The sequence below is a fragment of the Ictidomys tridecemlineatus genome, chromosome 4 (genome assembly GCF_052094955.1).
Source record: "Ictidomys tridecemlineatus isolate mIctTri1 chromosome 4, mIctTri1.hap1, whole genome shotgun sequence".
Lineage (NCBI taxonomy): Eukaryota > Metazoa > Chordata > Mammalia > Rodentia > Sciuridae > Ictidomys > Ictidomys tridecemlineatus.
Window position 1 is genome coordinate 12,687,402 of NC_135480.1, and position 13,927 is coordinate 12,701,328.

Sequence of the window (13,927 nt, forward strand, 5' to 3'; positions counted from 1 at the left end):
CACACACACACACACCAGTGAATTCATGTTGGTGCCTAATTAATGTGATCATATATGGGGAGGGGGAGGTAATTAGGTAATGAGAATGGAGCCCTCATGGGTGAGACCTTATAAGAAGAAGCCAAAGCTAGCTTTGCTCTCTATCACGTGAGGATACCACAAGAAGTCAGCAGTCCACAGCCTAGAAGAGGGCCCTCATCAGAGTCCAGTCATGCTGACACCTTGAGCTCAGGCTTCCAGGCTCAAGAACTGTGGAAAATAAATTTCTTTCTTCCTTTTCTTTATAAACCACACAGTCTATGGTACTTTGTGACAGCAGCCCAAGCTAAGATAGAATCCAAAAAAAAGAAAACTCTCTAATAGCATTGTCCAAAGTGTATTCATTCATCCTTGTTAACAGAAGATCCACGTCACAAAGGGTGAAAAACTCAGTGCTGGGCTAGCCAAGGTGAGCAGGTTTCCTCACAGCAGGACTTCATGGAGGCTTTGAAAAGTTAATGTGCATTTTAAATTTCTAAGAGAGAAGAACAGGAATCCCAAACACCCTTCATCACAGAGACTTTCTGCATCCCACACTGTGTTCCAAGACAAGTACTTTGACCCACCAAAGAGCGAGCCCCCCGACTGCTGTTCTTTTTCTTTTTAACAGAATTCTGATTCTGTTTGGGCAGCTATGCTGCCAGCCCGAGATGATGGATCTTGACCTGCACTACAGGGATCCTGGTAATCTTGTCCCTTTACTAAGTTCATATTTTCCTGGCACCCTTCCAGCTAGGGATGGTCATGACCACATGACCCAGTGATAGCCAGTAAGCCACAGAGGAAGTCAGTTTGACCATTAGATAGCTCTCCTCCCTGATAAAAAGAATTCTTAGACTTTTCTAGCAATTCCCATTTTTTTTTTTGCTAGTGATGCTGACGCTGGGTGATGTCAAACAGAGCTATGACTCTTGGGTAGTTTTAAACAGGGGCACAAATTCCTTAATGCTCTTCCCATTGAGAAGTAGGATCCCTGGGTTTCTCTCTCAAATCTGGCAGGCTTGTGACTGCGCTACGTAAGTTTCGTTGCCAGAACACTGGCCCTGCATCCCTGAACCCCACGTCACAAGTCCAGCAACCCTGAGTGCTCCATGCTATGAGGAACACTAGACACAGAGGCCACGTTTGAGGGCTTTGGTTGACAGTTTCTACTGAGCTTTTCTTTTTGGTCACCCACTTTTAGAATACTGAAGTTTCTATTGGATTCTAGCCTCTGGTAGTTCAATTCTTCCCAACCAATGCTCCACATATTGTAGAGCAGAGATATACCACCCATTGTGCCCTAGAAAAATACCCAATCAAAAGGATCTGTCAGCATAACAAAATAGTTGTTTTACACCACTAAACGCTGGGGTAGTTTGTTATAAAGCAATGATAATCAGAACAGACTTGATCTCTTAACCCTAAGGGAAAATCCCAAAGGATCACAGAGATGCTGGCCTGAAGCCCCAATACATCCCTAATAGGAAACTTCTTCATGCGTGAAATAATTACATCTCTTTACTGCTTAAGCCACAGTTAGTCAAAACATTCCTAAATGATGCCCCATGCTACTGCTCAGATTGACAGATCCAGACCAAAGCCCCACTCTTTTCCCCATGCTTTGCTGCATTGGCCTATCTGCTGGTATTTCTGTTTTGGGAGTTTCCTTTCCTCCACAAACTGCCCTAGATTGACTTGTCTAAAACACACTCCGATCCCATTATTTCCTTACTTACAATCCTCCAAGTCTCCCCACCACTCTGAAGATGTCCATTGCTGCAGTAGGTGGCAAAATCAGATGCAAGAAATGAAAAATCCAAATCTGAGCCATCCCAGTCTCTATGAACCAGGCATGGTGCGCATAAGCTCCCAGGCAGATCTGAGGTGCAAGTCTAGATAAGAACCCCAGAAGCCCACCTTCCTCCAGGCAGAAGGCCACACTCCTTCTTCTGTGCTCCCACAGTGCCTTTTTGATATTTCCACTACAATATGATAACTTTTTTAAAATTTCTATCACTCTCACCAGATAGAAAGACACCAGAGAGCAAGGACCTGTCACACAGAATACTGCACCCCAGCACCTACTACACCATCAGGAGGCGGTCAGCATGGTTGGATGAACACAGAACAATAGACCGCTGCCTTCAGAGGCAGGTCTATTTCCTTCAAAACTTTGCTTTCTCTGCCAACTGAGCAAACGACCACGGAAAATACAGAAAACTGCAGATTAGACAAAGTCCAGGGTTTATAATTTACGAGGCCTGGGTTGATTGGCCAAAGTAACCTGAAAACCCAAGGGCCAATTCTTTAACAACTGAGAAGACAGAGAAGCCATTCAAATTTTACACTGCAAAGCACATTCTGAAAATATATTTTGAGGTTCATGATTTCATCTGCATCTTGCACATGCTTCTATGAGCAACCCATGACTTGCACTATGAGTTCTCAGCAAAGGACCTAATCAAAGGTGTCCTGTTGGCACCAATCCAAAAAGCAAAGTCTATCACAAGAGTGCTATCTCAGTTAGCTATGTCCTACAGGGTACACTGGGCAGGTTCCTCAGTCATACACAGAGGGAAACTCCTTCACTTCCCCAAATCCCTATTATCCAGAGTACTTTATCCCAATATGAAGGATATTTGCAAGCCATGCTCTATAAAATGAACTCTATGGTCTGCTTACTCATGAGTATATGGGGACAAAAGGGTGATGAGGACTAAAATTTGGTGGCACTGTGCTGGGTATATCCAGATACTTTCTCATTTTATATTCATAACAACTAGTAGATTGCAGTACTATTCCCATTTGAGAGAAAACTGGAGTTTAAAGTAGCTATACAACTTTTTCAATGGGCAGAGCTGAGATTTAGAGCAGGATCTGTTCACCACTGCCTGCAGGATCTCTTCCAGTGACCATTCCCTCTCGCCTCTGTGCCACCCTCACCCCCCAGCATCTTTCCTCTCTGGGCTCTTGCAAATGAGAAAGGAGGGAAGCAACACTGCCTAACCCCATTCTAAGCTCTTTCCCAGGGTCAGCTCTTCTCATGCCCGACTAAGCTTTGAATATTTTTCTCTCCGTTTCACAGATAAACCTGCTGAGACATGGAGACCTTATGGAACATGACCAGTATCACACAGTTCATGACACACAGTGCTCTTTTCACCTCACCATGCAGTCCCCTTCTCTGCCTTAAATATGATGGGGTTTCCTTGTTTTTTGTTTTTTGTTTTTTTCTCCTAAGTGACCAAAAAGCATTTAACACAAAGAAAGCAATAGGAATCCAAACAGCCCTGGAGGTGGTCACACTACCCTCTCTCAGGGGCCTCTTCCAAACACCTTTCTTCCACATGGGGCACTTTTCTGTCCAGAGAATGCTTGCCAGATACGTGAGCTCATGTGACTCTCCCAACAGCCTTGAGAGGGACAGGCTGACATCCTTGACTTCCAGAGCAGGAAACTAAAGCTAAAACGGGTTAAGTATCTTAACCAAGGTCACACTGCTACAAAATGCTTGAGGACAGACTCCAACCATGCCTCACAAGTCAAAGCCCACCATCTTCCCACCTCATAAGGAACACTGACTCCCAGGGACCTACCCACCCACTGAAAGAGCAAGAAGTTACTAGAGGAGATTCTTCATCTTAGGGAAGACATTCTTTAATATGTGTGGCTCTCCAGGGCAAGAATTAGGGACAAACTACAGAATCTGCAAATGTCTCCTGAAGGCTACTCCTCTCACCCAACCCCCAGTGAACAGAGGACATTTGCCCTCCAGGATCCACAAGAGGAATAACACTGGATTCACAAAAGCCCAGCGTCGTTTGATCTCACCATGACTTCCCCGACCAAAGGGACAGACCCACCCACAAGTTGGGTGTGGAGCTGTGGAGGTTTACAGCACACTTCCCAATCAGGTCAGCACATACATGCTCAAGTTTGCGCTTGAGCCTGGTTATTACCCTAGCAGACGAATGGGCATGACTGTCAAGCCCCACTCCACTGCATTTAGAGGAGATCTGGAAGCTACGTTTCCACATCCACAATCCAGATGATGGGCAGTGCCCAAATTTTCCCTGCAAAAAGAACACAATGCCTCTTCTTTTCTTTTGGGGGGTGAGTGGGGGGGACCTAAATAAAGAAGCCATTATACAATGGCAGAAACTTCAGCAACAATAAGCTTTCTGGTTTGTTGTTTTTTTTTTCCCCCTTCTTTTTTAACATACTATTCATTGAGCACCCATATGCCTGATGATACTCTGGATGCTTTCTAAGCATTATCTCAATTGTTATGATAACCCTATAAGGAATTATGATATTATCAATGTCAATTTAGGGATGAGGACAGACTCCAACCAGGGTTCAGCATGTTAAGGAAAGCTCACAAAATCAACAGTTGGACAGAAGCAGACTGAGATTTGAGCCCAAGTTCATTTGGCTCCAAAGCCACTGCTTTTCCATCACTACCTATCAACATCCCTATAAGGCCTTCAAGATCAACAAGCAAATGAATTTGTAGACATGGGCAACCCATTTTGGCCCCTGTTAAACTTTACAAAAATAAACTGCTAGATTCTTGGTTTCTCTGTTACTGCTAAAATTAATTAAATTAATTTGATGGTCAAAGGGACCATAAAAATGTTTGGAGACAACAAATTTGATTTATCAGAATCAGGCCTCGAGATGAAATTCAATTTTTACACTCATGGCTGTGAGCCTATGGTTGATGTATTTAAATTATGTGCTTTGGCAAGAAAGGATATCATTAAAATGCTATCATGTAGCATACAATTTTAAAAGCATACCCTCAATTACATGTAATTTACCCTCTGATGACTGGAAGATTCCAGTTGCTCACAAGAACTGGAGACTCCCCTCTAACATTTTCAGCCCCCTCACCCCAACAAAAGACTGCCTGCCACCCTTGAAAGAGCCCAGATTTTTTACTCTTACTGAGGAAGCTGTGTTTCCTTATGTATATTCACCCCCTCCCCCCAAAAAAATGCAGGAAGGTTGCCCACCTCAGAAAAGAATTCATCCATGAAAGCTGTGTTGTCAATAGCGATCTCCACCTCGTCGGCATCATCGTCCTGTGTCAGCTGCTTCTATAAAAGACAAAAAGGAGCCGAGTAAGAAGACAAACACAGTAAGCAGTGAACACTGAATGCTCACTAAGGCCCAAGAGCTATGTTAAGCTTGTTATACATCATTTCCTTTAAAACTTACAGCAGCTCTATGAGGTCTTAAAACTCTGGTGTAGTACTATCTGAAATCCACTGACTTTTTGCAGGGGATGACAGACGGGGAGAAAGGGAAAAACAAGTAAGCTACTCATCCTGTTAGGCATAGGTTGCCTTATCGGTTAGATGCTGATAATATCAATACCTAACTCACAGAATTTAGGGATATAAACACTTTTGCACAGGCCTGACACACTGAAATGCTAGGGGTTTTTGCTATTTTGATGATGATCATTTGCTGCTTTTCTGGTGCTGGGGAATCAAACCCAGGTGGGATAATCGAACCCAGGTAGGGAACCAAACAGGAGCCTCACCCATGCCAGGGGAGCACTCTACCACTGAGATGCACCCCCAGCCCAGTGCTAGGTCTTGTTGCTACTGCCAGTGATGGTATGAATAATGGCATTTGAACAACTCACTCTAGTCGAACCTAAAACATACGAAGGCTTAGTAACTTGGCCAAAAGCCACCCAGCTACTACATAATGACAAGCAGATTCTATCTAACCCATCTACTGGTTCTGGATCCTTTGAGAAAATTCTAGCCACAGTTCCTCCAAAGCATGAACTTTGGATTCTCATAGCTGGAGTAAAGAAAATTTTCCTGTTTTTAGACACCACCTATTATCAAGGAAATGGTGCTATGCTGTCCCCTGTCAGCTATTGTTCAAAAGGAAAAAGGAAACTCTCCTCCCTTCCCCAGCCCCAGCAACCTCTGGGGACCCACGATTTCTCAATTTTATTCACCTTCCTCTGCAGAATCAGCAAATGGCTAAGGAAATGATTACATTTCCACCCACCCCACAACAAGGGCCCGGGCTATTTCTACATTCTTCCGGATTGTTCTCCCCAGTCCACTGCTGAACTGCACACTGCAAACTTATAAACACAGAGAGCAAACTGGATACTGAGGGGGCAGGTGGCGCAGGGGAATCCCCTATGCCTGCTTCTGCACAACCTTCAGCAGCCTATGGCCCAAGACACGTCACCCAAACACTCAGAACTCCACAGGCAAAGAGACCACCAGGAGCCTTTTTCCTGTACCCACTACCATCCCCCTACACACACACAAGGAGTCACTGGGATTTCCCATAGATATATCGGGTTCTCCAACCTTGGAGAAGTCTCGTGACTCTCTCGCAGCATCTCACTCTCTGGCTGCTCTGCAAAAACCAGCATCCCTAGATTAATAGGCACTTTCAAGGGAGTAGGATCTAATACCTCCACAATAATCTTCCTAAAACGAAACTGATCATGTCCCTCTGCCACCTAAAGTTATTTAATGACCGCTCATCTGCTAGAATTAAAACTCCCAAAATACCTACGAGAACACACAGGGACCTTTAAGATCCAGCCCCACCCACATTGATGGTCTACACAATTAGAATTCCTTGTATTTCCTGCACACATTCTTTTTCACATCACTACTGTCACCCAAGGGCTTCTTCCTGAAGGGCGTTTGTCCAACTGGCAAAATTTTACTCTGCCCTTAAACTTGGTTCAGATAACCTTTGTGTACCTTGCCTGACACATGCCTCCCCCATGCAAAATTTACAACCTCCCTAAGCACTTTGTACAACGCTTACACAGCAACATTCACAGCCTATTATTTTTATTCCTTTATTTATCTATTTTTTCTAATGATAAACTCCTGGTGGTTCAGAACTGCCTTATGTATCTGCTAAAGTAGATTCTTTGTGTGTGTTTGGGGGGGGAGGTGTCTGTCTGTCCATTCAATAAATCTTCCTCTAAATCACATCCCATGTGATTCTGGGGAGGCCATCAATGGTGACCTGAGCACCCAGAGGAATGTCACTTGTGAGAGGAGTCTGAAGTGAACAGAGCTGAGCCACCCTCCTTCCTGTCCAGGGTGACCCCTGGCTTTCAGCAGGGTCTGCAGATCTTCCGCAGTATCCTCTCAGTGAGTTGAACAGGATCCTCCCAATGCAGTCATTTTGTTCATTAGCCAGAGCTGGCTTTGTCCCTTGCAATTAAAATTCAGCACTGTAGTTGTCATGAATTAATTGATCCCACATAGTCTCTGAGTACTTAACACATAGTAGGCATTTAACAGAAATTGCATTAATTTTAACTGAACAAATAATTAACTTCAGCAGAGTTCAGCAGCCTGGACTTACCCATCATTTCTAAAGTTTGAGACAAATGTTCCCTTGGTCAAACATCAACACTCAGGCTTCTCATCAGCCTCCTCAGGTTCCTCTACCAATAAGATCTCTGCAATTCTTACTAAACAGCAGGAACCTGTCTTCCTCTGGAAAGGAAAGTTAATAAGCTTTTGCTGAGTGTCCTTTCTTCCAAGGTCATCTGGAGACGCACACAGAAGGGGAAAACCTCAAGTATGTGTCAATAAGATCCATTCCAAGGCATCGCTGCCTTGTTACATGCTGGTCACTGAGACTTAAACACATGGTTCTGTATCTGAGTCTCCATTTCCTCATCTGTGACACAGAAATAATAGCATGTCACTGGACCTTGACTGAGCATTGGGCCCCATGTCATTGCAACAGCCTCCCACCCATTTGGTTATCTCTCTGCTCTAATCGCATTATATCCCCATTTCTCCATATATGATAGTTCCTTGTCACTGCCTTGTCAAGTTCAAGGCCTCAGCCTGCCTTTCAAGATTCTTTGGAAACTAGCGTTTTTATGCCTTATAGTCATACCCCTGCTCTCCACCAGGAGCCCTCTCCCTCCACCTGATCTCACTGTATTCTGCACCCATCACACCCATTCCTGCTCCTGGGCTTCTGGGCACCCTCCCTGCCACCACAAATACCCAGTGGCTGGAACATCTCTTAGCCTCCTCTGCTAACCAAACTCTATCTTCACAGTCTCCCTTTGATCACATCTACCCCACAAAACTGCCCCCAGTTTTTCATCTAAGAATTTTATGGGTTGCAATCTCTACTTCTGACCTCAATTTTAAGCAACTTGAGGTCAGAGACAGTATCTCTTAAGACTTAGTAGCTACAGGGCACCTGGCACAAGGCTGGCACATAAAAAATACGTATCCATCGGCTTGTCACCTGCTTGTCACCTTCTGCCTGCATGCCTACTAACACTGCCAAAACTTACTCTTGGGTTTTATGCCAACAAGGAGGAATCACTGAAAAGCCACCCTCCTCTTCCCTGCCTCTTTCCTCTATTAAAATTATATAGCATACATACATATAAATACACACACACATATATAACTTACATATATATAAATGTGTATTTTAAAAACAGCCTGCCAGGACTTATTTGAGGATTAAATAATATTTTGAAGTTCTTACCCAATGGACCAAACAATGGGTTACTGACACACACAGAATAGAGTCTGGGTTTCTGGCTTTCTAGCTTCTCCTAGAGTTTTCCCCCTCACGCAGCACGCTATTTCCAAAAGTAGAAAACAACATTTAATCCAGATCAGATGTGCAGGAAGAGGCCATCATCACTTGTTATCTGGAGTCACATGAGCCTGGAACTACCCCCAGGGATCCCCTACAGAGTGGACTCTACCAGATCCCAGGAGGGGCTCCTTCCTTTCTGACCAGGTGGCTCTTGCACACCAAGGGCATTGGGGACCCCAAAGGCAAGGAAAGCACACAGTGCCCTTTATCCTCAGGCCTCTGACTGGGCTTAGCTGAGAAGAGAACTTCAGCATCATTATCAAAGGATCGGAGTATGTGGTAATAGGAACGTTACAACAGCTGCAAGATCAGCCACGAGGGGTGGGGGTAAGGGGTCAGTACAGGGGAACATGAGCCCAGCACCCATTTCCTCCCTGCCCAGCCTCCTGACGCCTCTCATGTCAAGAGATGGGAGATATTAGGAATGACTTTAGCAACGCTGGGCTCCAGCTGGGGATGTGTCTCCCCACACTTGACCCTCAAATGTACACCAAGTTTGAGAATTCATAGCCAAGGTTATGACCTTCCCTCTGCACAGAAAGTGGGAAGAACTGAGGGGCCCAGAAATCAAGCTCAAGCAATTTAACCCGCCATCCCCTCACTCAGTGCTGCCTTTCAAACTGCCTTCTCCACCACCCTCAGTCCATCTGACCACGGGCCCCTTTTCACTAGCTCAGTTAATAAAAAGAGTTGCCACCTGTAGGGCCCCTACAAAGTGCTGGGTAGTCACAACACCCTCCTTGCTTTCTGTACACCATTTCATCCAATCCTACCTGCAGTCTATAGTGAAGCAACTGCAGTTCAGAGAAGCTGTAATTTATTCAGGGTCTCCCAGCTGCCGGGGCCTCTTAGGGCACTGTACCCCGCACAAAGCCTATCACAAGAACAGCCAGGAGAGCAGCAGTCCAGCTCTGCAGAAAGAATCCTGGGCTGGGAGACAGGAGCTGCAGGCCTTGGGGACAACACTTGTCTTTGCTAAACCTCAAGTTTCTCAGCAAGTCAGGTTAGCTTTCTACTGTGGTTTGGGGAAACCGCAGGATGCCTCAGAAGCCACCCAGGGGAGTCAGGGGGAGGGGAGGCCTACAGGGCTCCTGGGCCTCGCCTCCCTCTCTAATCTGCATAACTTCACTTTTACCTGTTTATCCAGTGGGTACAAGATTTCATTCTAAGAAAGTGTCCGGTTGTCAAAACAAGGAAGAAAGAAAGAAAACAGAAAAACCACTGAAGCAGATAAACAGGTGCCCTCCAGAAGAGAGAGAAGGAGATGAATTCCTGCCCCTCCCTAAGTGGAAGCAGGGCTGCCCCACAGCATTTCATTAAGGATTTTACAAATCAGAGCAGAAAGACAGGACAGGGACAGAGAAAGAAAAAGGAAGTCACCCCACAAGAGGAAGACCTCCTTCACCAGCTGTCTGACCGCCTCTTCCCATCGGTGCCCTGACCCCCAGAGGAGAGGGGGCAGGAGGAGCCAGAAGGCCAGGAGTTCCCAGGAAGGAGTCTCTGGGTGAAACAAAGGACAAGGGGAGGGGACATCTGGTCCTTCACATCCCACAGCAGGATAGTAAAGGACTGTGATGTGGTAGGCAGGAACCTCCCAACACATGTGCAGGTGACCAAAAATGCTGTACCTTCTCCTCCCCACCCCGAAACGGTTCTTCACTCTGGAAACAAAGACTTATCTGTAAACCCAGACTCTCCTGATAGACCTGATTCAGAGGGACAGCAGCATCTGCTGCCCACACCCACCACCTGCCTTCTCTAGGATGAGGGTCTGTGGGTCAAAGACAAGAGACCACACTTCCTTGCACGGGTTCCAACACACATGGACACACGCCATGCACACACTGCCTGACATCTGGGGTTTCCAGTCCCTCTTCTTTGGTCTATAGACAAGAATTCTGAGTGAGCATGTGGGCTCTCAAAAAGCACCGGGTATAATCCATTTCCCATTTAAAGAGTCAGATGACCCTTCTCCCATGCCCAGTTCTCCCCATAACACTGTTTTCTGTTGCAGTGAAACCCCCGCCAAAGGAACACTTCCCCTTTGTGCCCATCTTACCGTCCACAATACCCTAGTCAGATGAACCAAGAGGAAATGACAGACAATGGGACCCTGGGTGAGCCAGCTTTGGCTTTGAAGATGCTGTTCTAGCTGAAAGACTGAAGGCAAGCAGCTCACCCTGCGTGGGAGAAGGGAGAAGACGCTGAGGAATAAACTCATTACCAGATTAAGTCAGTGGACAACTGGAAGCGGGCCAGAGTCCCTGAGGACTCCCTCCACTCATTCTGCCATAACAAATCATAGCAGACAGCGTGTGTGGTGGAGGTGGAGGTGGAGGTGGAGGTGGAGGTGGTGGAGGTAGTGGTGGTAGTGGTAGTGGTGGTGGTGGTGGTGGTGGTGGTGGTGGTGGTGGTGGTGGTAGTGGCAGTACTCTCGTGGTTTCAAACAAATTATTTAATTCTCACATCAACCTTATGAGGAACAAATTTTAATTTGCCCACTTACAGATAAGGTGATTGCTTAATTAGGTTAAATGATTTATCTGAAGTGATTCAGCTACTAAATGGCATCATTAGGATTCAAACGCTACTCTGTGGTAGCCCAGGGCCCCTGCTTACACCTTTACATGCTACTTGAAGGCACCTCCCAGTCTGGCCAGGTAACACATCCTAGCTCATTTCAGAGGACGCTGCAGCGTCTACTGATCTAAACTGAATTAATCTACATGAGTGAATGAAAAAGATACTGATGCATATAATCCTATAAATGAGCATGTATGTAGAGATAAATCTGACTTTGAGAGTTCACAGCCTGATTCTGACACTCAGGAGCTGTGTCCTTTTAAATGAGTTACTTAACCACTCTCTGACTCAGTTTCCTTTTTTGTAACAGGATCAGAATAATCTGCTCATAGAATTGTTGTAAGGATTAAATGAGCTATTACAATGTGAGATGCTCAGAGCAACTCTGGGCACATAAACTCTGTTAAACGCCCAAGTTCACACCACCTCAAGTAGAGAATGGAGCCTTGCTTTTAAAACTGCCAGTTCTCAAAAGGTAATAGCCAGTGTCTCAGCAAGAGGGAAGTTCACGTAGCTACTGCATTATATTTGTTATATACACATTTATTTTGAAACTATCATTTTAAAGAACTAGAGCTCCCTCCAAATTCTGCTTTGGCTACATTCTCACCACTTGACATTTACTGCTCTCATTAGCATTCACTTGTAAATAGTGTGTCACTTCTATTTTGATTCATTTTTAAGCCAAGAGTTACATGGGCAGGTGTTTTCAAATTTCCAAGGTAGGTAAGCTGGGGAGGATTATTATTGTATTGTGATTCCTAATTACATCTCTGTCAGAGAATATATGACTTGTAGTCTATGCATTTTGTCTTAATACAGGGTCATTATTTCTTATTCTTCCATGCATCTTTTGAAAGAACTTCTATTCAGCCAGGAGTGGTGGCTCACACCTACAATCCCAGAGACTCAGGAGACTGAGGCAGGAGGATCACAAGTTTAAGGCCAGCCTCCACAACTCAGCAAGGACCTAAGCAACTTAGCAAGACCTTGCCTCAAAATAAAAAATAAAAAGAGCTGTGGACATAGCTTAGTGATAAAACATCCCTGGATTCAAAACCCAATACCAAAAAATAAAAATAAATAAATAAAAAGGTTCTTAAACTTGCATTATATTTGTTATATACAAATTCCATCCCCACATGTCGTTTAGTTCCTACCTGCTTTTGCTTCTCAATACGTGAGCTAGATCTGGGTAGAAGCAGTGAACACAAGAAAAGAAAGGATTGGGAGACCCCCTCTGGGTAGATGTCATCTTTACCAACAAGGAATCTGGGTTAGGAAGGTTAGTCCAACCAGGATTACCCAGCTCATGAGGGGGAAAAAAAGAGCTGATTTTGGAGCCTCTTGGCCCAATCCAAGATTCACTGCTACATCAACTTGGAGAGGGAACTCAAGGTCTCATAACCAACCACCACATCCCCAGTATTCTTCACTCACAGGAAGGTTCCATGCCAAGTAACAGACTCATGTGTTTGTTCACTCATCCAACAGTATTTATGGAACATCTAACATCTGTTAAGCCATAATCTAGACGCTGGAAAAACACAAACACACTCCAACACCCCCAGCTCTCCAGGATCTCACTGTCTCAGAGGGCAGATGGACCGACAGGCGCTTCCAGCAGCACCTGGTGAGTGATGACAGCACACAGTACAAGGAAAGTATAAGCACACCCAGGAGAAGACAGGTGCCCAACCTCACCTGGACATAAGGCGCAGCCAGGGAAGGTGCAAGCCTATCAGAGAATCCTTGCAGAGGTAGCTCCTTGGGGAAATTTTGAAAACTGGATGGACTTACTCCAAGAAAACCTACAAGAAGGCCATTGCAGGTAAAAAGACCACATCTTCTTTCTGCCTTCTCTCTCACCCCGTGACAGAGCTGAGGGCTGTCTGAGAAGCCGAGGCAGTGAGAAGATCCCTCTTCACACCCCGATTCTTATGATCCAGTCAGAAAGATTTCAGGTACGTCTTTCAGAGTAACAGGCGTGAATTTATTGAAGGCACAGTAAAAAGGAAGAGGGACCCTCTAAAGGGAGAGAGTGGGTCCTCTCAGAGAGGAAAGGGACAACAGGCCTCTCCCCCCGCATTCCAGTCTCACTGGGGATCCCAAAAAAGTTTCCAGAGTCCTACTCGTGTCCAACTCTTGACTTGTGACTGAGAGCCAGACGACATCAGACTTTCAAGTACCAATTGCCATGACAATTCTAGGTCACCCTGGTGGACGCCGAAAGGCTCTAACTGGATTCCTAACCACACATTCTTACAGACTTTGTGGTCAGGAGGAATTATCCTCATCTCCCAGAGTTTCAGGATCTGGTCACAAAAGTCCCCCTCCAGGGTAACTTGGGTTCCTCTTTATCAACTTATCTCAGGCCTACATTTCTCCTGCAGTTAACAAGTAGTTTGCTGAGGAATATGACCTATTCTGTTCACTTAGGCCAGGCAGCGCTGCAGGTAAATTGCTCCTTGGGGAAAAAAAAGGCATGTGGGGGTCAGCACAATGGGCCCTTTTTACAGAATTATTCTCTTAACCAGGTGTTCCTAACAACCCCTGGAGCCATTCAAACAAATCTAAATAATATCTTCTTTCTCCTCCTGGAGAACTCCGCTTCCCTTTAGTTTCTTCCTCCTCCACCCAGGATTCTTCATCTCTTTGAGACTTCCTCTCCCTC

General features: G+C 45.3%; 1 protein-coding gene across 10 annotated transcripts in view; it reads right to left on the reverse strand.

The window, feature by feature from the left end:
* Stx3 (syntaxin 3) overlaps positions 1 to 13,927 on the reverse strand; it is a 42,650-nt gene that overhangs the window by 21,724 nt on the left and 6,999 nt on the right. For 9 of the 10 annotated variants that reach the window (XR_013437543.1, XR_013437544.1, XM_021730617.2 and 6 more), the window contains exons 1-2: positions 10,730 to 10,906; positions 5,040 to 5,123 (exon numbers count right to left, since the gene is read on the reverse strand). Coding sequence is in view for 8 of the 10 variants with exons in the window: in XM_021730617.2 (XP_021586292.2) it covers positions 5,040 to 5,123; positions 10,730 to 10,891 (246 nt within the window). In the remaining 2 variants the exon portion in view is untranslated. Of the gene's footprint in view, positions 1 to 5,039; positions 5,124 to 10,729; positions 10,907 to 13,927 lie in introns of those variants that run through there. The other variant, XM_078045957.1, reaches the window with a different exon arrangement.